Source organism: Saimiri boliviensis, chromosome 17, assembly GCF_048565385.1.
Source record: "Saimiri boliviensis isolate mSaiBol1 chromosome 17, mSaiBol1.pri, whole genome shotgun sequence".
NCBI lineage: Eukaryota > Metazoa > Chordata > Mammalia > Primates > Cebidae > Saimiri > Saimiri boliviensis.
In genome coordinates, this window is record NC_133465.1 from 71,823,622 (window position 1) to 71,848,060 (window position 24,439).

The 24,439-nt window shown below is 56.0% G+C and overlaps 1 protein-coding gene across 2 annotated transcripts; it reads left to right on the forward strand.

The window, feature by feature from the left end:
• The first annotated feature begins 2 nt into the window (after window positions 1-2).
• On the forward strand, window positions 3-23,497 carry HEXD (hexosaminidase D). 2 transcript variants are annotated; one of them, XM_074389083.1, is made up of 13 exons: window positions 3-83; window positions 1,482-1,616; window positions 5,563-5,672; window positions 10,347-10,434; window positions 15,286-15,450; window positions 16,893-17,076; window positions 17,868-17,939; window positions 18,315-18,510; window positions 20,609-20,691; window positions 21,857-21,939; window positions 22,028-22,125; window positions 22,702-22,791; window positions 23,049-23,497. In XM_074389083.1, the coding sequence occupies exons 2-13, from the start codon at window positions 1,533-1,535 to the stop codon at window positions 23,254-23,256; spliced, it is 1,461 nt and encodes a 486-aa protein (XP_074245184.1). In that variant the 5' UTR covers window positions 3-83; window positions 1,482-1,532; the 3' UTR covers window positions 23,257-23,497. The 2 variants fall into 2 exon arrangements, with proteins under 2 accessions (XP_074245184.1, XP_074245185.1); XM_074389084.1 differs by lacking the exon at window positions 15,286-15,450.
• The last annotated feature ends 942 nt before the right edge of the window (window positions 23,498-24,439 follow it).

Below are 24,439 nucleotides of genomic sequence, written 5' to 3' on the forward strand. Positions count from 1 at the left end.
CCAGGCCCGAGCAATCGGCGGCCGAGCGGGGCGGGGCTCGGAGCGGAGGCGGCGGTCACGTGGGCGGGGCGGCGGCGGCGCAGGTGAGGTGCGGGGGCGGCGCTGGCGCGGGGGGCGCGGCCGGGCTGCGGCGCTGCGGGGCTGCCGGGAGGGGCCTGCGCGGGGCCTGGGGCTGAAAGCCGCGTGTCGTCGGTGAAAGCTGGGCGTGTCCGTGAGCACCGCCGGCCTGCCCTGCTGAGCCGCGGCTCCGTTGCCCAGAACCGGGGGTGGAATCTGAACCGAGTCTGTCTCACGTGCAAAGGTTTTCTTTCCCTGTCTCACTCCATCCTTTGTGCTTTTGTGATAGGTAGGAAAACGAACACAGACGTTTTACTTTTCCCCAGCTGCTTCGTGATTCCCTGGCTGCCGGTTTTATTCATCAATGTGCTGCTGCAGTCAGCTCTGGTGCACTTGGGGCTTTTTAAACATTACCAGCTTTCTTCAAATCCTAGACAGTTTTCTCCAAGCTGGAGTCAGCTTTACAGTGTCTTCCTCCTTATAATCAAGCTGATCTGAGCTCTAGAAATACATATTAGCTTTAGTGTTATCTAAAATTAGGATAAATTTCCTGCAGGGGCGTCATACCGTGGAGCCTGGTAAGATGTTTAGAGGCTTCTGCAGGACTGTTTTCACTGGCATAGTACATCTAGTAACTAGATTCTAGTTTAACAAGGTCTTTAAAACAAAGTTGTTCTGCAGTTATTTGTGTCGTTATAGGTCATAACCGTCTTGTAAAAAAACCAGTGCTGTTTTGTTTTAACAGCAAATCACAAATAGCAGAGGTCTCTATATTTGAACATGCAGGTGGACTTCTGGTTCATTTTCATGTTGGCAAAATGAGTTTCCTCCGAGTTAATCAATCAAAACTGGGGCCGGGTGCAGTGGCTCACGCCTGTAATCCCAGCACTTTGGGAGGTCGAGGCAGGTGGATCACGAGGTCAAGAGATCGAGACCATCCTGGTCAACATGGTGAAACCCTGTCTCTACTAAAAAAAAAAATACAAAAAATTATCTGGGCATGGTGGCACGTGCCTGTAATCCCAGCTACTCAGGAGGCTGAGGCAGGAGAATTGCCTGAACCCAGGAGGCAAAGGTTGCAGTGAGCCGAGATCGCGCCATTGCACTCCAGCCTGGGTAACAAGGGCGAAAGTCCGTCTCAAAAAAAAAAAAAAAAAAAAAAAAATTAGATAGGTATGGTGGTGGGTGCATGTAATCCCGCTACTCCGGAAGCTGAGGCAGGATAGCTTAAACCAGGGAGTCGGTTGCAGTGAGATGGAGATTGCGCCACTGTACTCCAGCTTGGGGACAGAGCAAGACTCTCTCTCAAAGAAAACAAAACGAAACAAAAACACTGGCCAGTATCAGAACTGAAACAAAATATAAAGGGAAGGGCAAAGGGAGACGCTTCTGCCCCTGTTGATAACTCTGATTTTCTCCACTAGGAAGAAGTCCCCAAGGAGACTTTGCCATAGGAGTTCACAGAAAATACTGAAATGTCAGGTTCCACGCCATTTAAGATGAGATTAGTTCATTTAGACCTGAAAGGAGCTCCACCAAAGGTCTCCTACCTCTCCGAGGTAAGGACTTCCTTTTACCTCTGGAGCATCACTTTTTGCCTTGGCTTCAGTCTTTAAAGTTTGGAGCGGTGTTCTGTGGAAATGGGTGCCCAGAACACAACCACAAGGTTCTTGGTAGAGGAAGATGGTGGCAGCAGCATGGGTTTTGAATTTCCCCCGTAGCCTCTCACAAAAACAGAACAACCAGGATGGCAACAGGAAAATAAGGAGAACAAAAGAAACTCACGGCCTCCTCGTTGGGGGTTGAAGTGTGTCCTTCCAGCCGTGACTGCTGGGACCTGTGAATGTGACTGTATTTGAAAGAGGATCTTTGCAGATGTCATCAAAATAAGATGAAGTTATACTAAAATACGGTGAACCCTAATCCAGGGATTGGCATCCTTAGGAGGGGAGGGAAATTCAGAGCCTGAGACGCTCGGAGGGAAGGCAGAGTGAAGACCCAGGAGGACACCCCTCGGTGACAGCAGCCGAGGTGGCCATGACGTGCCACCGATACGGGATGCAGAGGACTGCTGGAGAGAGGGTCCTCCCCTGCAGCCTTCCGGGAGAGCTGGGTCTGTCCCCACCTGGATTTTGGACTTGGGGCCTCCAGAACTGTGAGAGAATTAATTTCTGTTGTGTCAAGCCACCTAGTTGATGGTCATTTATTAGAGCACCCCTAGAAAACTAAGATAATCTTCAACAAAACTAGGCATCTCCATGGATGTCCCCATGGATCCCAAACCGCAAGTGGGTGGGGCCAAACCACAGACAGATAACACCCACATGGGTTAGCAGCCAAGCAGGCGGTGACAGAGGGCAGAGAAGGGGAAGCTCCAACAGTGCCAGGACGAGAGGCCCCAGAAAACGGCCTCAGAAGTAAAGCTCTCCCACAGTGAGAAACGGGGGCAGCTCTTACTGGCTCCAGGGTGCGATTGAGCGTAGAGACTTAAAGGAGCATGTGGGGGAGGCCCAAGGCCACGAGGCACTCAGAAATACCTGATGAAACTCTTCCACGGGGACAGAGCCCCCCACTAAGGACACCACAGGGAAAGTCCACATCAAACTGGGCAGGAACAGCCAAGGGAAAGGGGAATGCTCAGCTCCTGGCTGAGGTGGAGGTCAGAAAACACAGCAGAAGCAGCTACACAGAGCCTGCAGTTTCTGATACTGCGGGGCAGCCGAGGACGAGGGGCCTTGAGGCTGGCCTGTCACCATTGCAAATGCAGGAGCCTGTTCTTAAAAATGAGCAACAGGCCAGGCACGGTGGCTCACGCCTGTAATCCCAACACTTTTGGAGGCCAAGGCTGGCAGATCACTTGAGGTCAGGAGTTCACGACCAGCCTGGTCAGTATGGAGAAACCTCGTCTCTACCGCTAAAAGTACAAAAATTAGCCGGCACAGTGGCGCACGCCTGTCGTCCCAGCTACTCGGGAGTCTGAGGCAGTAGAATTGCTTGAACTCAGGAGGCAGAGGTTGCAGTGAGTCAAGATTACACCACTGCACTCCAGCCAAGGTGACAGAGCAAGACACCATCTCAAAAAAGAAAAAAGCAGGAAAGAGTGTTGTTAAACATCACACAAAGATATGTAAGAGAAAAGATGATTTGCAGAGCATTGCAGCAGTGAAGGTGCTCCAGAAACGGGCCCACCCAGCAGGAGATGCTGCTCCCTGATATTTCAAAATGAGATAAAAGATATTCAGAAGATGACAGAAGCAGTGATCAGAAATAGAAAAGCCCAGGCCAGGTGCAGTGGGCTCATGCCTGTAATCCCAACACGTGGGAGGCCAAGGCGGGCAGATCACTTGAGGCCAGGAGTTTGAGACCACCCCGGCCAACATGGTGAAACCCTGTGTCTACTAAAAATACAAAAATTAGCCGGGCCTGGTGGCAGGTGCCTGTAATCACAGCTACTCAGGAGGCTCAGGCACGAGAATTGCTTGAACCTGGGTGGCGGAGGTTGCAATGAGTTGAGGTCGTGCCACTGCACTCCAGCCTGGGTGACAGAGTGAGACTCAGTCTCAAAAAAAAAGGAGAAAGCGAGAGAAGGAGATAGAAAAGCCCAGAAATGTGGTAACCAGACAAAAGGAGGGTCTGAAACCATTGCCTGTGGAGCTCAGGAATGAATTATAAGGAAAAAAAAAAATTTTTTTTTAATGAAAACTAGAAGCACAAAAATGAATAGATACCATGGAAAATGCAGTATATGGAAACATGACAGAAAAGAAGAAAGCAAACATGGAGAGGTTAGCAGACATTCCGACAAATCGAACGTAAGCTGAGGAGACTGAACCTACGTACAGCTGCAGTCTCTTGTTTCTGGTATCTGTTCCTGCGTAACGGATCACCCCAAACTTAAGACCCCCGTTCATCACCGCTCGTGTTTCTGTGGGTTGGCTGCTTGGTTCTACTTTTCTTTTTGGTTTTTTTTTTTTTTTTTTTTTTTGAGACAGAGTCTCATTCTGTCACCAAGGCTGGAGTGCAGTGGCACAATCTTGGCTCCCTGCAACCTCCACCCCCCGAGTTCAAGTGATTCTCCTGCCTCAGCCTCCCCAGTAGCTGGGACTACAGGCGCCCGCCACCATGCCCAGCTAATTTGTTGTATTTTTAGTAGAGACGGGGTTTCGCCATCTTGGCCAGGCTGGTCTTGAACTCCTGACCTCATGACCCACCCACCTCGGCCTCCCAAAGTGCTGGGATTACAGGTGTGAGCCACCTTGCGTGGCCGTGGTTCTGCTTTTGTGACTGAGGTTCCCTCATGTGATCACAGCCCCGTGACATGTAGAAACACCTGATAGTCCACGTGGCCTTCCGTGTCCAGCAGTTTGTCCCGACTGTCAGCTGCGGCTCCTTGGTTCTCCATGCTCTTGTGGTCCCAACTCCTTAGAGGCTGAGGCTGGAGGATCACTAGAGCCCAGGAGTGGGAGGCTGCAGTGAGCCATGACAGCACCAGCACACTCCAGCCAGGGTGACAGAGTGAGACATGTGTGTTAAAAAAAAAAGAGAGACGTCAGGCACAGTGGCTCACACCTGTAATCCCAGCATTTTGGGAGACCGAGGCAGGCAGATCACCTGAGGTCAGGAGTTCAAGACCAGCATGGTGAAACCCCAGCTCCACTAAAAATACAAAGATTAACTGGGTATGGGGGTGGGCACTTGTAGTCCCGGCTACTTGGGAGGCTGAGGCAGAATTGCTTGAACCTGGGACAGGTGGAGGTTGCAGTGAGCTGAGATCACACCATTGCACTCCAGCCGGGGTGACAGAGTGGGACTCTATCAAAAAAAAAGGAAGTGGGGAGAAGAATGAGGGGAAAGGGACCCCGTGAGAACAGCCCAGGAATACATGAGTTCTGCACCCCTCTCTCACCTCCCGCAGGCGCTGACCCCAACCCTTCAGAGCCCTGCTCCCCACCCCCCACCAGCTCCTTCTGCCCAGTTCCCCGTGCCTTGGCGGTGCCCTTCAGCCTGGCTGCCTTGCCCCGTCCCCCATGCCTTGGTGGTGCCCTTCAGCCTGGCTGCCCTGCCCAGTTCCCCGTGCCTTGGTGGTGCCCTTCAGCCTGGCTGCCCTGCCCTGTCCCCCATGCCTTGGTGGTGCCCTTCAGCCTGGCTGCCCTGCCCTGTCCCCCGTGCCTTGGTGGTGCCCTTCAGCCTGGCTGCCCTGCCCAGTTCCCCATGCATGAAGAGCTGCTTTAAGGTGGGCGTCAGCTGGCGGGAGCGCTCTCTCCCCAGCTGAGCCGCCAGTGCTGACCTGTTGAGTAGCAGCCCTGTTTTACAAAATAGCACCCCTCCTGTGCAAAATAGACAGTCACTGGAACGGGGAGTTCATTTGGCATAGTGTAAAGCGCACATTCCGGATTTAGGCTTCCGGGAGAAATAGGAATGTTGGCTCCCACAGTCTCCATGCTGTGGACGTGTTACGTGTTCCAGCGGTCACTTCTTCCCAACCTATCCCTGTTTACCCCCCAGATTTTTCCTCTGTTCCGTGCGCTGGGTGCAAACGGCCTCCTCATTGAGTATGAAGACATGTTTCCCTATGAGGGCCCTCTGAGGCTGCTGAGGGCGAAGTATGCCTACAGGTAACACCACCGCCCGAGGCAGGGACAGGGAGGTGGGAGAGTGGGGAAGGGGGTTCCGCAGGGCGGAAGGAGCAGCAGCCTGCAGGTACGGGTGGAACAGGGACCCAACAGTGGTGGGTATGTTCCTTTTTTGTTTAATTTTTAAATTCATCTCTTCAATTGTAAAAATTAATTATAAAATGAAAACATTTCAAACATTCACTGGAGAGAATTCTGAAACATTTAAAGAGAAAGTCACCATCAGCAGTGCCCCCACAGGGAAGCGCTGCAATTCCTGTCTGTCCTGCAGGCGTTTCCTCTGCTGCAGAAGCTGGAGAAGGCGTCTGGGCGGGGAGCCTTGAGTGAGAGAAGCGATTAAAGGGGAGAAAATAAAAATCAGTAAAATCAGGAGTGGTGGAGATGGGAGGCTCCTGCTCGGCTTTAAAATCACAGGTCTCAGTGAAAATCAAAATACCCCGAAGGATAATTGCACAACGGACATTAACTGGCCAATCCCAAAGGAGGACACAAAAGTGGGCAATAAGCTTATAAGAAAATGTAAAGGCCAGGCGCGGTGGCTCAAGCCTGTAATCCCAGCACTTGGGGAGGCCAAGGTGAGCAGATCACTCGAGGTCAAGAGTTCGAGACCAGCCTGGCCAGCATGGTGAAACCCCATCTTTACTGAAAATACAAAAATTAGCCGGGCATGGTGGCGCACACCTGTAGTAGTAGTCCCAGCTACTCGGGAGGCTGAGGCAGGAGGATCACTTGAACCAGGGAGGCGGAGGTTGCATTGAGCCAAGACCGCACCACTGGACTCCAGCCTGGACGACAGAGCAAGACCGTCTCAAAAAAACAAAGAAAAGAAAATGTTAAACAGGCTGGGCACAGCGGCTCCTATGTGTAATCCCAGCACTTTGGGAGGCCAAGGCAGTAGGACCACTTGAAGCAAAAACTTTGAAACCAGCCTGGGCAACATAGGGAGATGCCTTGTATACAAAAAAAAAAAAAAACATGGTTATGCCCACTGGTGGTCCCAGCTACTCAAGTGGCTGAGGTGGGGGAATCCCTTAAGCCTCAAAGTTCAAGGCTGCTGTGAGCCATGATTGCACCATGCCCTTCAGCCCAGATGACAGAGCAAGTCCCTGTCTCAAATAAATAAACAATTTTTTTAAGACGCAGTCTCACTCTGTTGCCCAGGCTAGGGTGCAGTGGTGGGATCTCAGCATCTCAGCTCACAGCATCCTCCGCCTCAGCAATTCTCCTTCAGCCTCCCAAGTAGCTGGGATGCTGCCTGGCTAGTTTTTTGTTTATTTGTTTTGTTTTTTGTAGTGATGGGGTTTTACCGTGTTGCCCAGGCTGGTCTCGAACTCCTGAGCTCAAGCTGTCCGCCTGCCTTGACCTCTGAAAGTACAGAGATTATAGGTGTGAGCCACTGCACCCAGCCTAAATAAATAATTTTTAAAAAACGAAATCAGTTTAAGGGGAAAAAAGTGGCTGGACACAGTGGCTCACACCTATAATGCCAGCATGTTAGAAGACCAAGGCAGGAGGATCGCTTGAGCTCAGGAGTTCAAGGCCAGCTGGGGCAACATGGTAAAACCCCACCTCTACATAAAATGCAAAAATCAGCCAGGCATAATGGCATGGGCCTGCAGTCCAAGCTACTCGGGAGGCTGAGGAAGGAAGATGGCTTGAGCCTGGTGTGAGGTCTTTGTTTTCTGAGATGGAGTTTTGCTCTTGTCACCCAGGCTGCAGTGCAATGGTGCAGAAGCGATTCTCCAAGTAGCTGGGATTACGGGCATGCGCCAACACGTCTGGCTAATTTTTGTGTTTTTAGTAAAGACAGGGTTTCTCCATGTTGGTCAGGCTGGTCTTGAACTCCCAACCTCAAGTGATCCACCCACCTCAGCCTCCCAAATACTGGGATTACAGGCGTGAGCCACTGCACCCAGCCCCCAGCCTGGTGTTAGGTTTCTTAAAGGGAAAGTGAGGGTTAGAGAAAGACACAGAACCTGCCAGGCACGGCGGCTCACGCCTGTAATCCCAGCACTTTTGGAGGCTGAGGCAGGCGGATAACCTGAGGTCAGGAGTTCGAGGTCAGCCTGGCCAACATGGTGAAACCCCGTCTCTACAACAGATACAAAAATTAGCCAGGCGCAGTGGCAGGTGCCTGTAATCCCAGCTACTCAGGAGGCTGAGACAAGAGAATTGCTTGAACTCAGGAGGCGGAGGTTGCGGTGAGCTGGGATGGCGCCATTGCCCTCCAGCCTGGGCGACAGAGCGATACTCCATCTCGAAAACAAAAAGAGAGGGCATCTCTGCAGCAAAACGGGTATATTGCAGACACCTACAGAAGTGGGGGACCAACTTAATGCTGGAGCCCACCGCCACTTGCAGGCTGGGGTACTTGTAGACCGGGGCAGGAGGGGTTGGGGCAGTGTGGCATGCTGCCCAGGAAGGTGTTGAGAAGATGCCCATGATGAGGCACTTGGGCCCTTGTTCCCGCAGAATGTGATGTTCCTAGCAGTTTTTCCCAGCAGAATGTGATAGGGATGTTCCTTCAGTTGGGCCTTTGCACAGCAGGGTGTGAGGAAGATGTGCCTGTGCCTTGTGATAAGGTAGTTGGGCAGGAAGTTTCTCACGGCCCGAACCCCTGTGGAATGTTTCACTTTGGCCACGGTCTGTGAAATGGCAGGGGCTTGTAAAATGGTGCAGCTTGGACTAACCCAGGAGCCAGAGGCTGCAGTGAGCCGAGATTGTGCCACTGTACTCCAGCCTGGGCAGTGGAGCCAGACCCTGTCTCAAAAGAAGAAAGAAAGTGTTAAACCCTCATAGTATTCACATCAAAGAAACTAAATCAACAATGCAGCACCATCCTGGCTACCAAACTGGTAAAGCTTTTTAAAAAATTGTAAGACTCTGTGTTTATGAGACTGAGAAAAAGCAAACTACCTGCTGGTGAGTGTAAAGTGACGGGTGCTCTGGAAGCCCTTCGGCTCCATGTGTGAAAACTCCAAAATACCTGTGCCCCGTGCAACCCGTGTGTGGTTAGGCCGGAAGATGGGAACGGTGAGCCAGGGTGTTAGCCTGCGATGAGATGATCGGGGCTTAGCATTTTCTTCATACTCTTCTAGTATTTGTTTTACAGTGAAGATGTTTTGTGTCTTTCTTTTTTTTTTTTTTTTTGAGACGGAGTTTTGCTCTTGTCACCCAGGCTGGAGTGCAATGGCGCGATCTCGGCTCACCGCAACCTCCGCCTCCTGGATTCAGGCAATTCTCCTGCCTCAGCCTCCTGAGTAGCTGGGATTACAGGCACGCGCCACCACGCCCAGCTAATTTTTTTTTGTATTTTTAGTAGAGACGGGGTTTCACCATGTTGACCAGGTTGGTCTCGATCTTGTGATCCACCCGCCTCGGCCTCCCAAAGTGCTGGGATTACAGGCTTGAGCCACCGCGCCCGGCCTTGTGTCTTTCAATGTGAGAAAGTGCCAGGGTGCCTTTGAAGCTTGAAAGAGGAATATTTAAAGACTTTATAACTCATAAATTTATAGAACTGATTAGTCTAAAATGGTTCAAACATATACAAAAACTAGAAATAGCTTTTATTTTTAGATAAATTCATAAGTGACAACTCATGGAAAGCTTGTGAAAAACAAAGGTCGACAGGGGGCAGCCAGCCCTTCCCGGGATGTGTGCCGCAGGGATTGCTTCAGGCCAAGGGCCCTGGGGTGGACCTGCCCTCGGGCCAGCTGCTGACCCCGCGTCTGGAATGTGTGGCTCCTTGTATAGGTTTGTGTGTGTGCGCGCGTGTGTGCATGTGTGTGCGCGCACGCATGTGAGAGACAGAGTCTTGCTGTCTGCCCGGCTAGAGTGCAGTAGCGCAATGTCAGCTCACTGCAACCTCTGCCTCCCGGGTTCAAACAATTATCCTGCCTCAGCCTCACACGTACCTGCGACTACAGGCACATGCTACCAGGCCCAGCTAATTTTAGTATTTTTAGTAGAGACGGTTTCAGCATGTTGGTCAGGCTGGTCTCAGACTCGTGACCTCAAATGATCCACCCACCTTGGCCTCCCAGAGCGCTAGGATTACAGGCATGAGCCACTGTGCCGGCCTTGTGTAGCTTCTTGTAAAATGCCATGACTTCATTCTCTGGTCAAGGGTTGAAAAGCAAACTGGGCCAGGCACGGTGGCTCATGCCTGTAATCCCAGCACTTTGGGCAGCCAAGGCAGGCAGATCACGAGGTCCAGAGATCGAGACTATCTTGGCTAACATGGTGAAACCCTGTCTCTATTAAAAATACAAAAATTAGCTGGGTGTGGTGGCGCGCGCCTGTAGTCCCAGCTACGTGGGAGGCTGAGGCAGGAGAATCACTTGAACCCAGAAGGCTGGGGTTGCAGTGAGCCGAGATCGCACCACTGCAGACCACCCTGGCAACAGAGTGAGACTCTGTCTCAAAAAAAAAAAAAAAAAAAAATAGCAAACTGTTGCTCGAAGATTTGAACATCATCTTCCCAAATTTTAGAGCAGGTGCCATTCCAGAAACCAGGGTATCTATCAAGCTTTGTGGAGTTAGGGCTTCAGCGTTTCCGGGAGAGCCCCCCAGGGCCCGACGAGGAGGGACTGGGGGAGTGTGGATGTCGTGTGCTGCCCACACGACCCTCTCTCTGCATGAATTTTGTCTCTCCAGCCCCTCGGAAATCAAGGAGATCCTGCATCTGGCTGGACTCAATGAGCTGGAAGTGATTCCACTGGTGCAGACGTTTGGGCACATGGAGGTGAGTGGCAGGAATGGAAGTGACCTGGTGGCAGGCGTGGGGTCCCGGGGCTGCAGGGTGGGCCAGGCTTGTGCCCAGCAGAAGGCGGAGCGGGGCCGTGGTTGGGGTGCAGGCGGCGTAGTGCGGCACAAGACGGGGAGGCCGTTGCTCTAGGAAGCCCCTCGCTGCCTGACTGGGTCAGAGCTGCAGGTCGGGGCACTTCTCTGCCTGTGGAATGGAAGGGAAGAGCCAGAAACAGGGTCCTGGAGGCTGGGGGGCGGTTTCCTTTTTAATCTGTATTCACCAGAATATTATTATCTGAGGTAAACACAGTATTAAGGAAAGAAAAGCTGCTTTTCAGGCCGGGTGCAGTGGCTCAGGCCCATAATTTCAGCACTTTGGGAGGCTGAGGTGGGTGGATCACCTGAGGTGAGGAGTTTGAGACCAGCCTGGCCAACATGGTGAAACCCAGTCTCTATTAAAAATACAAAAATTAGCTGGGCGTGGTGGTGGGCCCCTGTAGTCCCAGCTACTCGGGAGGCTGAGGCAGGAGAATCGCTTAAACCCGGGAGGTGGAGGGTGTGTGAGCCAGGATCGAGCCAGGCACTCCAGCCTGGGCGACAGAGCAGACTCCATCTAAAAAGAGAAACATATATATTTATGTATTTCATGTCTGCATCAAACAAATAGGAAGCGATGCAACGTTAACACCACACGGATTTAATGGCTCTTAGATTCCATTTATTTCTCTAACAGATATGCCATTCTGGCTTCTGTTTCCACACACCGTGGGAAAGAAGGCTGTTTTCCCTCAGCCATACACCGGTGTTCTGCGCGTGCCACGAGTTCCCTCCCACAGCGCCATCCTCCCGGCCTTTCTAGTCAGTTCTCTACACCTCGCTGTGTTCTGGGACCTGGCGTGCACTCTTGGCCTCCTGCCGCCTCTCCACTAAACGTCTCTCCCGAGGCCTGGGCTGTCCTCCAGGTCACTAAGTCCTCTCCAGCTTGACCTCTCAGTAGCGTCTAGCATCACCAGTGCTCTCCTGAGCCCCACACTCTCTGGCTTCCCCTGCCTCTGACTGCACCGCCTCGTTAACCATTTTCATTTGCCTCCCTGTAGCTGGCTGTCCCCCAGGCCCCTCTTGACCCCTGTCCCCAGCTCCCTCTCTCTTCTAGATGGTGCCATTTCTGCTCCTGCTTCCTCTTTCTCTTCTTATCTGCACCTCAGCGACTCCAGACCCCTAGACCCAGCTGCCTGCTGGTCACTTTTGTTTAGGTGCCTCCCCCAGCCTCTGGTATACAAACCAGAAGCAGACCAGTCACGGTCAGCACCCCTACCCACACGCGCCCCCACCCACGTCCGTCCTGCTGCTGCTCCTCCTCCTCTGTTGTGTGGGCAGCACCCCTGTCTGAACCACCACCGCCTCACTGTGACACTCTCCTCTGACGGGTCTCCCGGGGCCACTTTTGTCTCCCAGCCCCCTCCCCCCCACAGCAAGTCACAGCACAGCTCTGACCACGCACACATGCCATCTCCGTAAAAGACACTGTTGTCAGGGCAGAAATGATCACCACAAACCAGGTGGCTTAAAGCAACAGAAATGTTCTCTCGGTTCTGGAGACCAGACATCCGAAATCAGCATGTCGGAGGGTGGGTTTCTTACTGATGAAGACCTTCCATGTGTAGACTTACCATTAGTATACCTTTTTTGTTTCTGAGACAGGGTCTCGCTCTGTTGCCCAGACAGGAGTGCAGTGGTGCAACCTCAGCTCGCTACAACCTCTGCCTCCCGAGTTCAAGTGATTCTCCTGCCTTTGCCTCCCGAGTAGCTGGGACTACAGGTGCACCCCACCATGCCCAGTTAATTTTGTGTCTTTTTAGTAGAGTTGGGGTTTCAAGTGTTGGCCAGGCTGGTCTCGAACTCCTGGCCTCAGGTGATCTTCCTGCCGCGGCCTCTCAAAGTCCTGGGATTACAGGTGTGAGCCACGGTAAGCCTGGGCTGCTACACCCTCTTGGTATACTGGAAATGACTGCTCAGGCGTTTTGCCCTTTTTTTCCAACTTGAGTTTTTAAAGTTCTTTATATGTTCTAGATACAAGTCCTCTGATGTTACATAATTTGCAGGTAATTTCTCCCAGTGTGTAGCTTACATGCTTCCAGTGTCATTTCTAAAACCTCTTTGTGATCACTGGCTCAAAAAGATTGTTCCTATATTTTCTTTGAAAGTTTTATTTGTGTGCATTTTTCATTTAGGTCTGTGATCCATTTTGAGTTTATTTCCTTCTCCAAAACTCTTGAACATCCACATTTTTTGTCTTGAGACAGAGTCTCACTCTGTCACCCAGGCTGGCGTGCAGTGGTACAACCACAGCTCACTGCAGCCTTGAAGTCTGGGCTCAAGCCTCCTGAGTAGCTGGGACCACAGGTGTGCACCACTGCACCTGGCTAATTTTTTAAATTATTTGTGGAGACCAGGTCTCACTTTGTTGCCCAGACTGGTCTTGAACTCCTGGCCTCAAACAGTTCTCCTACCTCGGCTTCTTGGAATGCTAGAATTACAGGCGTGAGGCTGGGCACGGTGGCTCACACCTATAATCCCAGCACTTTGGGAGGCTGAAGCGGGTGGATCACGAGGTCAAGAGATTGAGACCATCCTGGTCAACAAGGTGAAACCCCGTCTCTACTAAAAATACAAAAATTAGCTGGGTATGGTGGTGCGTGCCTGTAGTTCCAGCTACTCGGGAGGCTGAGGCAGAAGAATTGATTGAACCCAGGAGGCGGAGGTTGCGGTGAGCCGAGATCACGGCATTGCACTAACAACAGTGAAACTCCATCTGAAAAAAAAACACAAAAAGAATTACAGGCATGAGCCATTGCACCTGGCCCCATTTTGAGTTAATTTTTGTTGTTGTTTATTTTCCTTTTTCTGGAGAATGGGGGGTCTCACCGTGTTGCTGGGCTGATCTCAAACTTCTCTGCTCAAGGGAATCTCCCACCTTTGCCTCCCTAGGTGCTAAGTTTTGTTTGTTTGTTTGTTTGTTTGTTTTTGAGACAGAGTCTCGCTCTGTCGCCCAGGTTGGAGTGTGGTGGTTCGATCTGGGCTCGCTGCAACCTCTGCCTTTTGAGTTCAAGCAGTTCTCCTGCCTCAGCCTCCCGAGTAGCTGGGATTACTGGCACCCACCACCATATCTGGCTAATTTTTGTATTTTCAGTAGAAGCGGAGTTTCGCCATGCTGGCCAGGCTGGTCTCAAACTCCTGACCTCAAGCGATCCACCTGCCTCAGCCTCCCAAAGTGCTGAGATTACAGGCATGAGCCGCCATGCCCAGCTTCCCTTCATTCTTAGAACATATTCTTTAGTTTTCTTGAAATATTTGGTAAATTCTACATGTGGGCCCACTGAGAGTCAGTCTGTTAACTGGATTCTACTTTCGAGGAGTTTATTTGCTTGCACATCTCAGAATCGTTGGTTGAGAGCTGACCATTTCAGTTAATTCATGATAGCGAAGCTGAATGTTTACTGTTTTCCCAGTGGGTGCTGGTGGTGGCTTTGTTGTTTCCCAGCAAGTGGCCTGCATTTAACCTGCAGGACCTGCCCCCGGCTGCGTGCTCACTGCTGGCTGTGCTGAGATGTTTTTCTTCTTATTTTTATGTTTTAGCCTGGCTTCCTGGGGTCACCCCTCCGTCTTCATCATTGGCGGTCGGCCGAGCGTTTGGGCAGAGGTTACGCGCGCACACTTCGAGCCCACAGCCTCCTCCCCGTGCCGCGGGGCTGTGTGTGGGCGGTGGGGGTGGGGGGCACCCCAGGTTCTTGAAGTTCCCACCTGGCCCTCTCGGGTCCCTGTATGTGTGTGGCCCCATCAGCCAGGCCTGGGGAGAGCCTGCGGCACCGCCTGCCTTTGTTTCCAGGGTCACGCATTAAACCTCCAGCCCGTCCTGGACCCCGTCTTCTGGCAAGTAGGAGATGGCGTTTTCTCCAGCTGATGCTTTTACTGACAGTGTCCCCAAAAGGGGTGGGCTTTTACCCAGCCTCAAGTCAAGTCTGCCCCCCTGGCAGCAAAGCTGTGGTTTCCACAGTGAGGGGGAAGGGGCAGTGAGTCACCCTAGGCCAAGGCCTTCTCTGTTCTCACCCAGAGTCGCAGCGGTCTTTCACACATGAACACTCTCTTTTTTTTCTTTTCAGAGATAGGGTCTCGCTCTGTCGCCTGGGCTGGAGTGTGGTGGTGCGGTCTCAGCTCACTGCAGCCTCAACTTCCTAGGCTCCAGTGATCTTCCTGCCTCAGCCTCCCAAGAAGCTGGGACCACAGATGGGTGCCACCACACCCAGACACTTTTGTTTTCCTTAAACTGATTTTGTTTTAAAAAAAATTTATTTAGGCCGGGCACAGTGGCTCACACGTGTAATCCAAACACTTTGGGAGGCCAAGGCAGGTGGATCACTTGAGGTCAGGAGTTCGAGACCAGCCAGGCCAACGTGGCAAAACCCCATCTCTATTAAAAAAACAAACATTAGCCAGGCATGGTGGCACCTGCCTGTAATCCCAGCTCCTTGGGAGGCTGAGGTGGGAGGATCACTTGAACCCAGGAGGCAGAGGTTGCAGTAAGCTGAGATCATGCCACTGCACTCCAGCCTGGGCAACAGAACGGGACTCCATGGGGTTTCACCGTGTTGCCCAGTCTGGTCTCAGACTCCTGAGTTCAAGCATTCCACCCACCTCAGGCTCCCAAGGTGCTGGGATTACAGGAGTGAGCCTCTGCACCTGGCCTAATTTTTTTAATTGTCCATAGATTTGAAACAGGAGCCCCAGGTGGGCAGAAGGAGCTCGGCACAGCTCCTCCACCCGCAATACAAGCGCCTCTGTGTCTCTGCAGTTTGTGCTGAAGCACGCGGCCTTCGCCCACCTGCGGGAGGTGGGCCCCTTCCCCTGCACCCTGAACCCCCACGAGGCGGAGTCCCTGGCACTGGTGGGCGCCATGATCGACCAGGTCCTAGAGCTGCACCCGGGTGCCCAGCGGCTGCACGTCGGGTGTGATGAGGTGGGTGCCACTGCCCCAGCTCTGCAGGCCACGCTCACTGTCACGGCTTGTCCTTTTAAATAGGAAAACCTTCCAGGCACTGAGGCCTAGAGACAGGCTTGTTCCCCTCAGGGAGCCCTGTCCAGTATCTTCTCCGGGTGGATAGGCGGCCTGCAGAGCCCAACGGAGGCACCCTCGTGTCAGATGAGAACACCCTGGGTGGCGGGGCTGGCAGAGGCCTGCGGGTGTTGGGCAGGTTCACGCCCCGGGACTGGCAGTCAGCGTGAGTCAGGGTGCAACTTGAGACACACGCTTTCGTTGCTGAGAAGTAGTTCTGCACTTGGGCCCTGAAGCACTCATTGGAAAAGGTGGCCCCCAGGGGGTGCTGGAGACATGCCCCCTCCAGGCAATGAGCGCCCACCCTCGCCCCTCCCTCCGCTCGCTGGACTCCAGCTCAGTCAGGACCTGGGCAGGATGCGGAGCTGACAGGGCAGGGTTAGCGCCAGCGGAGCTGGGAGGTTCTGCAGGGCTGCGGCTCACAGGGTCGGACCTAAACCTTTTAGCCCCAGAAGTTTCCTTTTTGAAGGAAATCTGGATGCATAAAATAAACAGAAACTTTATGGTTCTCACCACTTAAAAATACAGGCCGGGTGCGGTGGCTCATGCCTGTAATACTAGCACTTTGGGAGCCCGAGGTGGGTGGATCACCTGAGGTCAGGAGTTTGAGACCAGTCTGGCCAACATAGTGAAACCCCGTCCCTACTAAAAATACAAAAACTAGCTGGGCGTGGTGGCGGGCACCTGTAGTCCCAGCTACTCAGGAGGCTGAGGCAGGAGAATCGCTTGAACCTGGAGGCAGAGGTTGCAGTGAGCCAAGACTGTGCCACTGCACTCCAGCCTGGGCAACAGAGCAAGACCCTGTCTCCAGAATAAATAAGTATAAACTTCGGCCTCTCTTCCACACGTTCAGGGTGTGCGTGAGCATCCCAGGCAGAAGCCCCTCCTCCGCCCCCAGCCTCGGTGACCACGGTTGGCTTCCCATCTTGGCTGGTCTGCCCGTCCTGGGCATTCCCCGGGCACCGACTCACACAGTGAGTGGCCTGTGTTCCTCCGGGCTGTCAGCCGCCGGAGCTTGGCGCTCTGTCGAGGCTGAGCGGTGTTCATAGTGAGGGGTGCCGCCCTGTGCTGGCCCCTCATGGGGGATGGACCCCTGTGGTCTGCGCGTTGGCGGCTGTGGGTAGAGCTGCTGTGAACATTCACAGAAAACCTTAAGTAGAAGTTCGGGGCCCAGTGAGGAAGACGGGAACTCGCTGCGGGCGGCCAGGAAAGGCTCTGAGCCCTCCAGGCCCCTCCCTGGCCTCCTCCCATAGGCATTGGCCCCCCTCTGTCAGGGCACGGTGTGAACCCTGGACCCTCCCGGTGGCGTGCACGGCAGCCGAGGCCGTCCGGCTCCTTCCTTGCAGGTCTATTACCTCGGAGAGGGGGAGGCCTCGCGCCGGTGGCTGCAGCAGGAGCACAACAGCACGGAGAAGCTGTGCCTGTCACACATGCGGGCGGTGGCCAGCCACGTGCGGGCCCGGCGCCCTGGCGTGACGCCCCTGGTGTGGGATGACATGCTGCGGGACCTGCCTGAGGACCAGCTCGCAGGTTGGCCAACGGGGCCAGGGGAGGGGGTGGGCCACTGACCTGCCCGAGACCCGCGGCTTCAGAGAACGAAGGCGCTGTAGGAAGTGGGCCCCAGAGTGAGCCCCAGCCCCGCACAGACCTGCCACAACCACTCCTGCATCCCCTCGTGAAAACACCATGTCTGAGTCATTTCCCTAGAAGCCATGAGGCTTGCGCAGGAGAGCACAGGCCTGCCCGGTGGCCCAGAGGGCTCGGGAGTGTCTGGCACTCGTGGCACCTCCTCCGAGGCCAGCCTGCTGGGACTGGGGGCCACGGTTCCCGCTGGCCACTCCTCCAGCCCCTGGGCCCTGCTCGCTCTGCCTGAGGCTTTGAGGTGAGCTCCTGAGCACCTTCCTGGGCCAAGAGGTGGTGCTCAGATACCTGGCCCGGTTCCGCACAAAGCCCCGAGGTTCAGAGAGCCCCACGGCAGAGCTGGGGGCCAGGGTGTCCTAGGGCTATGCTGGCCTGGCAGCTGCCACCCATGCATGCCACACAGATGACTTAGAGCAGTCTCCATTCAGCCGTGGGCCCCAGCTGTGCCTGCAGCTCCCAGCCTGGAGGAGCAGCAGTGGGAGTGCGGGCGTTCTAGTGGGCACCAGCTCTGAAAGGCACCGTGCGGCGTTGTGGCATTCATTGTCGAAACCCAGCTTAGTGCCAAGCCTGTCTTTAAAAGGCGTCTGGCTCACCCTTTCACACAAAACAAGAACAAGTGGGTCTGAGGGGCTGGGGGTGTGATCCGGGCATCTCGCCAACCCCACGTGCACTGTCTGCAGCGTCCGGGGTGCCGCAGCTGGTGGAGCCGGTGCTCTGGGACTACACGGCCGACCTGGATGTGCGTGGCAAGGGTCAGTGCCAAGTTGTGGGGGCGGAGTGTTGTGGCCACATGTCTGGGAAGGCTGCCCCGGCCCCGTGACCCTGCAACCCCAACTGTGCAGCCTGGGGCCTGCCCAGCATGCATAGGTAGAGGCCGGAGACAGCCCCGGCAGACCCCAGCCCATAGTGTCCCAGCACGGCCACCCTGCACCTGTGCTCACCTCCCGATCCACCAGTGTTTTCCTAGCAAGCAGGTGAACCAGGGCCCACACACGTGCTGGAGTCTCCCCAGCTGGGAACCTGGCCTGGCGGCTCCCGCGTCAGGTCTGGGCGCGGCCGTGAGAGGCGCATCTGTGCGTGTTGGCCGCCTCCCCAGAAGCCGCTCACCCGCGTCCTTTTTCACCCAGTCCTCCTCATGCAGAAGTACCGGCGGTGCGGCTTTCTGCGGCTGTGGGCAGCCAGTGCCTTCAAAGGTGCCACGGGGCCCAGCCAGGCCCTGCCCCCCATGGAGCACCACCTCAGGAACCACGCGCAGTGGCTGCAGGTGGCAGGCAGCGGACCCACCGACTCCCTGCAGGGCATCATCCTGACCGGCTGGCAGAGGTAAGCCCTGGCTACCTGTCCTCAGAGGGTAGGGGGCAGCTCTGGTGGCTGCCACCTCAGCCTGTCCCAGGTCTGTCAAAGGGGAAGCAGGCCAGGCCTCCGAGAAGAGCTGCAGGAAACGGCCATTTGGGGTTGCCCTGCACGCAGAGTGGCCGCTGGGGGACGCTGCTGACGTGTTCAGGGTCAGGAGCACGTGGCCCCTGCCCCCAGGCCGCCCTGCGCACCACACCTGAGGCTGTGTGCTGCGTGTGGCGAGGCAGGAGGAGGAGTTTTGGCTCTTTCAGAATTTCATTCTGTTGCCGGAAGTGCAGTCTCCGTTCAGACCCCACAAGAAGGTTCTTGGGTCTGGCACAGGAAAGAATTCAAGGCCGAGTGCAGTGAGGGGACATCACCGAAAGGTGCTCAGTGAGAGGCGGGGCCCTCGGAAGGCCCGCGCAGGCGCGCCCGGCAGCTCTCCATTCTCGCCTATCAGGGTCTTGTCTGCGTCAACGCTAAGCCGTGCTGCCTGGGGGTGGGCCGACAGGGTGACAGGATTTATTACTCTGGGCCTGGCAAAGTGGCTCACGCCTGTAATCCCAGCAGTCTGGGAGGCCGAGGCAGCTGGATCATGAGGGCCGGAGTTCATGGCCAGCCTGGCCAACGTGGTGGTGGTGGGCGCCTGTGATCCCAGCTACTCGGGAGGCTGAGGCAGGAGAATCACTCGAATCTGGGAGGCGGAGGTTGCAGTGAGCCGAGGTCGCACAACTGTACTCCAGCCTGGGTGACAGAGTGAGACTGTCTCAAAAACAAAAGAAAAGAAAAAAGAATGTATTACTCCGTGGATTGAAAGAAAGAAAACTGTCCCGGACCTTTCAGTGTGTGCGCGTGTGGAAGCCTAAGTGTAGGGATCGGGAAGGCGCGGCTGCCGTGGCCGTGGGGACGCCAGGACTGTCTGCTGTTGCAGGAGTTTCCCTGCAGGTACCTAAGCGTGTCCTCAGCTGTAAAGTCTCTGCCTGTGGGTCCTGACTGGCAGGGACGGGCCTTGTTAGTCCCAAGGAGCTGGACCTCAGTGGCGTCCCCCTGGCGCTCCCAGGCCCCTGCTTCTGTGATGACGCCACGTGGAAAGCAGAGCTGCAGATAAACCCCTGGCTGCCAGTCAAGTCCTGACCTCAGGTCCTGTCTCACGTTGGAGGGTTCAGGGGCAGGTGGCACAGGTGTCATGGGCTGGGCGAGTGGCTGGAGACAGGAGCCTGCTAGGGGCCCTGTGCCCTGACCCACAAAGCTCAGACTCAGAGGGACTCAAGAATTGCATGGTGGGGACTGCTTCTAGCTGGTTGCCACTGTCCTGTGGGCATGCAGCTCCATCTGCACGGACCAGGACCCTCCGTAGGGCAGAGCGAGGCTCCTCCTCTCCCGGAGTGGCGGCACGTCCTTCGGCGAGCCGTGGGGGCTGCGGCATCAGGCATCGCCCAGCCTTCGCCTGTGCTCACACCTGGGGTAGCATTTGTCACCCACCTCACTTACAGCTGAAGAAACCGAGGCACAGGCAGGTAGATGCCCCCTACCCGGCAGTGGGAAGCCCCAACCTCTATCCCAGGCCAGGCCAAGGCCCCCAGCCCTCACTTGGGACGGACACTGCCCCTGACCTGCTGCCTGCCAGGCCTGACGTCTTGCTCTCCTCGTGGGGCCTTGGGGAAAAGCCACCACCCTTGTCAGCCAGACAGGAGGCGGCTGAGGGAGAGGGTTGGGCAGGAGGAGCCCAGAGGCCCTAGGAAGGGGGTGTCAAGGGCAGCCCCCATGAGCAGAAGCCCTTTTCTCAGAGGCCAGAGGTGCTGCGGGGAGTGACAATGACCGGCCACCCCCAAGGGCCCCATGGCTCCAGAAAGCGTGGCAGCAAGGAATCCCAGTGCTCTTCACCCATACGGTTTCTAAAACGGCATTTAAGTGAGAGCCCCACTGCACAGACCCTGCCCTGGAGACCCTGGGCCCTGTGGGTGGAAGGGGTCAGGCTGCCCCAGGCACTGCTGGAACAAGACCAGGGACGCCTCAAGTCAGGACGCCTGCGTCAGGCTGGGGGCGGGGGGCGCTGTGGAGCTGAGCACCCCTCTCATGGACCCAGGTACGACCACTTCTCTGTGCTGTGTGAGCTGCTCCCTGCAGGAGTCCCGTCCCTGGCCGCCTGTCTGCAGTTGCTTCTACGGGGTACGTCTGGTCTGGCCACCCCAAGCCCCGCTGGCTCCTCCCAGAAAGACCTGAAGGACAGGAGGCCAAGTGCCCAGTGCTCCAAACACCCTACTGGACTGTGGTGGTTCTCATGGTGGGGGGGCGGGGTGTTCTCACTACCCCAGCTTAGCCACCCACCTGCCCTGAAGTCCACCCAGGCTGGCCTGTGCCCAGCCTCCAAGCCTAAGCCCAAAGCAGACTGGAGAGTTCTGAGGGTGCACCCCTCAGACCCAGTGAACCCGCAGAAATGCATGCAGAGGTTGGACGTGGGGAGCAGCTCTGCCTTTGCTGCAGAAATGTCCTCAACACCTGGCGGAGCAGGTGTGGGGCTCAGGGATCCAGCCCTGGAAGGCCCTGGACCCAGCATTCACTTTCAGGTCACTTGAGGGAACAACAGGACCCACAGGCGGGGCAGGCACAGGGCGCTCCTCGGGGTCACAGGGGTGTGGCGAGATGAGCCGCGCGGCCACACAGGAAATCATGGCCACTGTGTGGTGCCTATGCACTGAGAGCGGGGCCCACAGGCTGGCAGCCCAGATGAGGCACGGCCAGTGAGAGGGCACAGAACGAGGTCGGACTGACCCTGAACCACTTAGAATACGTAGAAAGGGGCGGAGATGACGGAACAGACCCCCAGGTGCCCCACACTGAGGAGCTGTGTTCATGCGGATGGTATTTGCAGTGTCCCTTGGCCACGGCCCCACCTGCCACCCTGACTGGGGCACTGCACTGCCCTCTGGCCGCCAGGTATTTCCTCGGACTTCGGGGAGGTTTCGGGTGCTCCAGGATATTTCATTGGCTGTGTAAACCACAGCGGCAAACTCTGTGTGAGCCCTGGACACCTGCGGGTCAGGCTGCGCCCAGCAGGAAGGGCCACCTGCTGTCCGGGTGGTGCTGTTGGCAACAGCCTTAGTTCTATTTTCTCATTTTTAAAAATAAGGAACATATTTCACGGGTTTAAAGAGAAGCAGCAGGCCCATCTGCTCCAGGTCCCCTTGGCCAGCACACTCGGGGCTGGGCCTGGCCCATGGCTCTCTGTGCTGCCCGCCTGCTGCCCCGGCACCCAGGCCTGCAGGTCCCAGTGCCAGTGTGACCCCCTCTCCTCCAGAGACCCCCCAACCGCCCCGCCTGTGGTTGATTTCAGGAGGGTTTGATGAAGATGTTAAAGCAAAAATGGAGAACCTTCTCGGGATTTCCGGCCTGGAAATAACAGACCCTGTGAGGCAAGTAGCCCAAGGCCCTCCCCCTCCCCCTCCCCGCGCTCCTCTCCCCTCCCTTGGGGACAGCTGTTCTCAGCAGGGCTCTCTGCAGGGAGGGGGCCGGCTCTTTCCCTGGCAGAAGCATCCTTGCGCTTGTCACACAAGTCAGCCTCCATCTGCGCAGCTCTGTGGACATGCTGCTGGAGGGCAACAGGTGAGCGTGTGGGTAAAGTGTGGGTGGGGGGCAGGTGCGGGTGGGGGGCAGGTCTGGGGGGGCAGGTGCAGGTGGGGGCAGGTGCGGGTGGGGGGCAGGTGCGGGTGGGGGGCAGGTGCGGGTGGGGGGCAGGTGCGGGTGGGGGGGAGGTCTGGGGGGGCAGGTGTGGGTGGGGGGCAGGTCTGGGGAGGCAGGTGCGGGTGGGGGGCAGGTCTGGGGGGACAGGTGCGGGTGGGGGGCAGGTGAGGGTTAGGGGCAGGTCTGGGTGGGGAGCAGGTGTGGGTGGAGGGCAGGTGCGGGTGAGCAGACAGGTGTAGGTGGGAGGCAGGTGCAGGGGAGCAGACAAGTGCAGGTGAGTGGGCAGGGACAGGTGCAGGTGAAGACAGGTGCGCAACCCCCCCCTACCTCCTCACCCCAGCACAGGAGGAGGCAACCTCATCCTTCACAAAGACTTTCTGGGGGGTGTAAGACTTAGAAATGTCTATCCAGTTCTTACACATTTTCTGAGGTATTGCTATAAAGCTGCCCCCTGGCTGCCTTGGTAGCACGGCACACCTGTTATGTGGATTTGCCCAGGTACGTGACCGGCTGGTTCAGCCCCTACCACCGCCAGCGGAAGCTCATCCACCCGGTCATGGTCCAGCACATCCAGCCTGCAGCGCTCAGGTGAGGCCCCACAGCCGTGGGTCCCCGGTGACTGCTGCCCGTGCCTTAGCTAGAGTGAAAGTGGACGAGGGTGAGGGGTGGGCTTCTGGGCTCAGATGTGCAGCTGTCACTGACTTGTTCCTCCCAACACACACATGAGATCGAGTCAGTAGCCCCATTTTACACAAGGTAAACTGAGGCATGAGGCAGTACTGACCATGGGGTTGAGGGCAAGTCCCAAGTATGCATACTGTGTGCTCACGGCGCCCTCACCCCAGCCTCCTGGCGCAGTGGAGCACCCTCGTGCAGGAGCTGGAGGCCGCCCTGCAGCTGGCTTTCTACCCGGACGCCGTGGAGGAGTGGCTGGAGGAGAATGTACACCCCAGCCTGCAGCAGCTGCAAGCTCTGCTACAGGACCTCAGCGAGGCGGCCGCCCCCCAGCCCCCACCCACTGGCCCTCGGGGGGATGCTGCTCAGGACCCCTGAGGGGAGAGCTCGTGCCTGCACTCGGGGGCTCTGTGCAGCCAGCTGTCGGCCTGGGCAAAAGGGGCCCACGTAGGTATCATGCCCTCTGGCCCAGCAGTGTCTGGCCCACACGCGGTTCCTGCGGGCCCTGGGCAGTCCCGTGGGGGAGACTAGAAAACACAGAAGGAAGCAGCCAGGGAGACCCACTCTGTGATCTGCATGTACGACCCCAATTCTTCTGAAATAAAGAGTGGAAGCCACAGTTACACGTGAAGGATTATTTAAGGCTGCCTCCAGCTTCCAGCTGCATCCAGGAACAAACCGCAGCCCTGGGGCTGGTGAGGAGGAAGGGCCAGGAGGAGGGAGCCGCCTTGCCGGGACAGCGGCCTTGTTGGGGAGCCACCTGGCTGGGACAGCGGCCTTGTTGGGGAGCCGCCTGGCCGGGACAGTGCCCGTGTCAGGGATCCGGCGAGGGCGGCTCCCTCCTCCTCACCTAAAGCACCTTCCCACAGCTCGGGGCGAACAGGCCAGAAACCTCAGATGACTGCATCGTACACTTTTCATTTTAGCAAGAAAAAACATCTCAGGTTTAACCATCTAAAAACTTAGTTTTAGGCTGGGCACAGTGGCTTATGGCTTTAATCCCAGCTCTTTGGGAGGCCAAGATGGACAGATCACCTAAGGTCAGCAGTTTGAGACCACCCTGGCCAACATGGTGAAACCCCGTCTCTACTGAAAATATAAAAATTAGCCAGATGTGGTGGCAGGTGCCTATAATCCCAGCTACTCGGAAGGCTGAGGCAGGAGAATCACTTGAACCCAGGAGGCAGAGGTTGCAGTGAGCTGAGATCACACCATTGCACTCCAGCCTGGGAGATAAGAGCATAACTCCATCTCAGAATCAAAACAAAAAACCCACGTAACTTTGGCATGTTCAGGGAAGCATGTCCCCCAGCTAGGGGCTGGCAGCCACTGTTGAGGACGGTCTCATTCCTTTCCCGTCTGCTCTCACTGAGGCAGCAGCCAGACCTGGGGCGAAGGCGTTCCTGCTCCTAACCAGCCACTCCTGGGGCTGCTGCCTGGGGGCTCACAGGGCCCAAGAGTCCCCAGCTCGGAGGCCGCGGCACCAGGCCAGGCACGCTGAGTGCACACTGCACCTGGTAGGACCTCGGGAGGCCAAGAGCACCGGCAGGCAGGACGGCTG

Excerpts from the sequence above, each read along its gene's own strand:
- HEXD (XM_074389083.1), top strand. The coding sequence starts at position 1,533 with ATGTCAGGTTCCACGCCATTTAAGATGAGATTAGTTCATTTAGACCTG. Across the intron at positions 15,451-16,892 it reads TGCACGTCGGGTGTGATGAG|GTCTATTACCTCGGAGAGGG; the intron begins GTGGGTGCCACT and ends CCTTCCTTGCAG. Across the intron at positions 17,077-17,867 it reads GCCTGAGGACCAGCTCGCAG|CGTCCGGGGTGCCGCAGCTG; the intron begins GTTGGCCAACGG and ends CACTGTCTGCAG.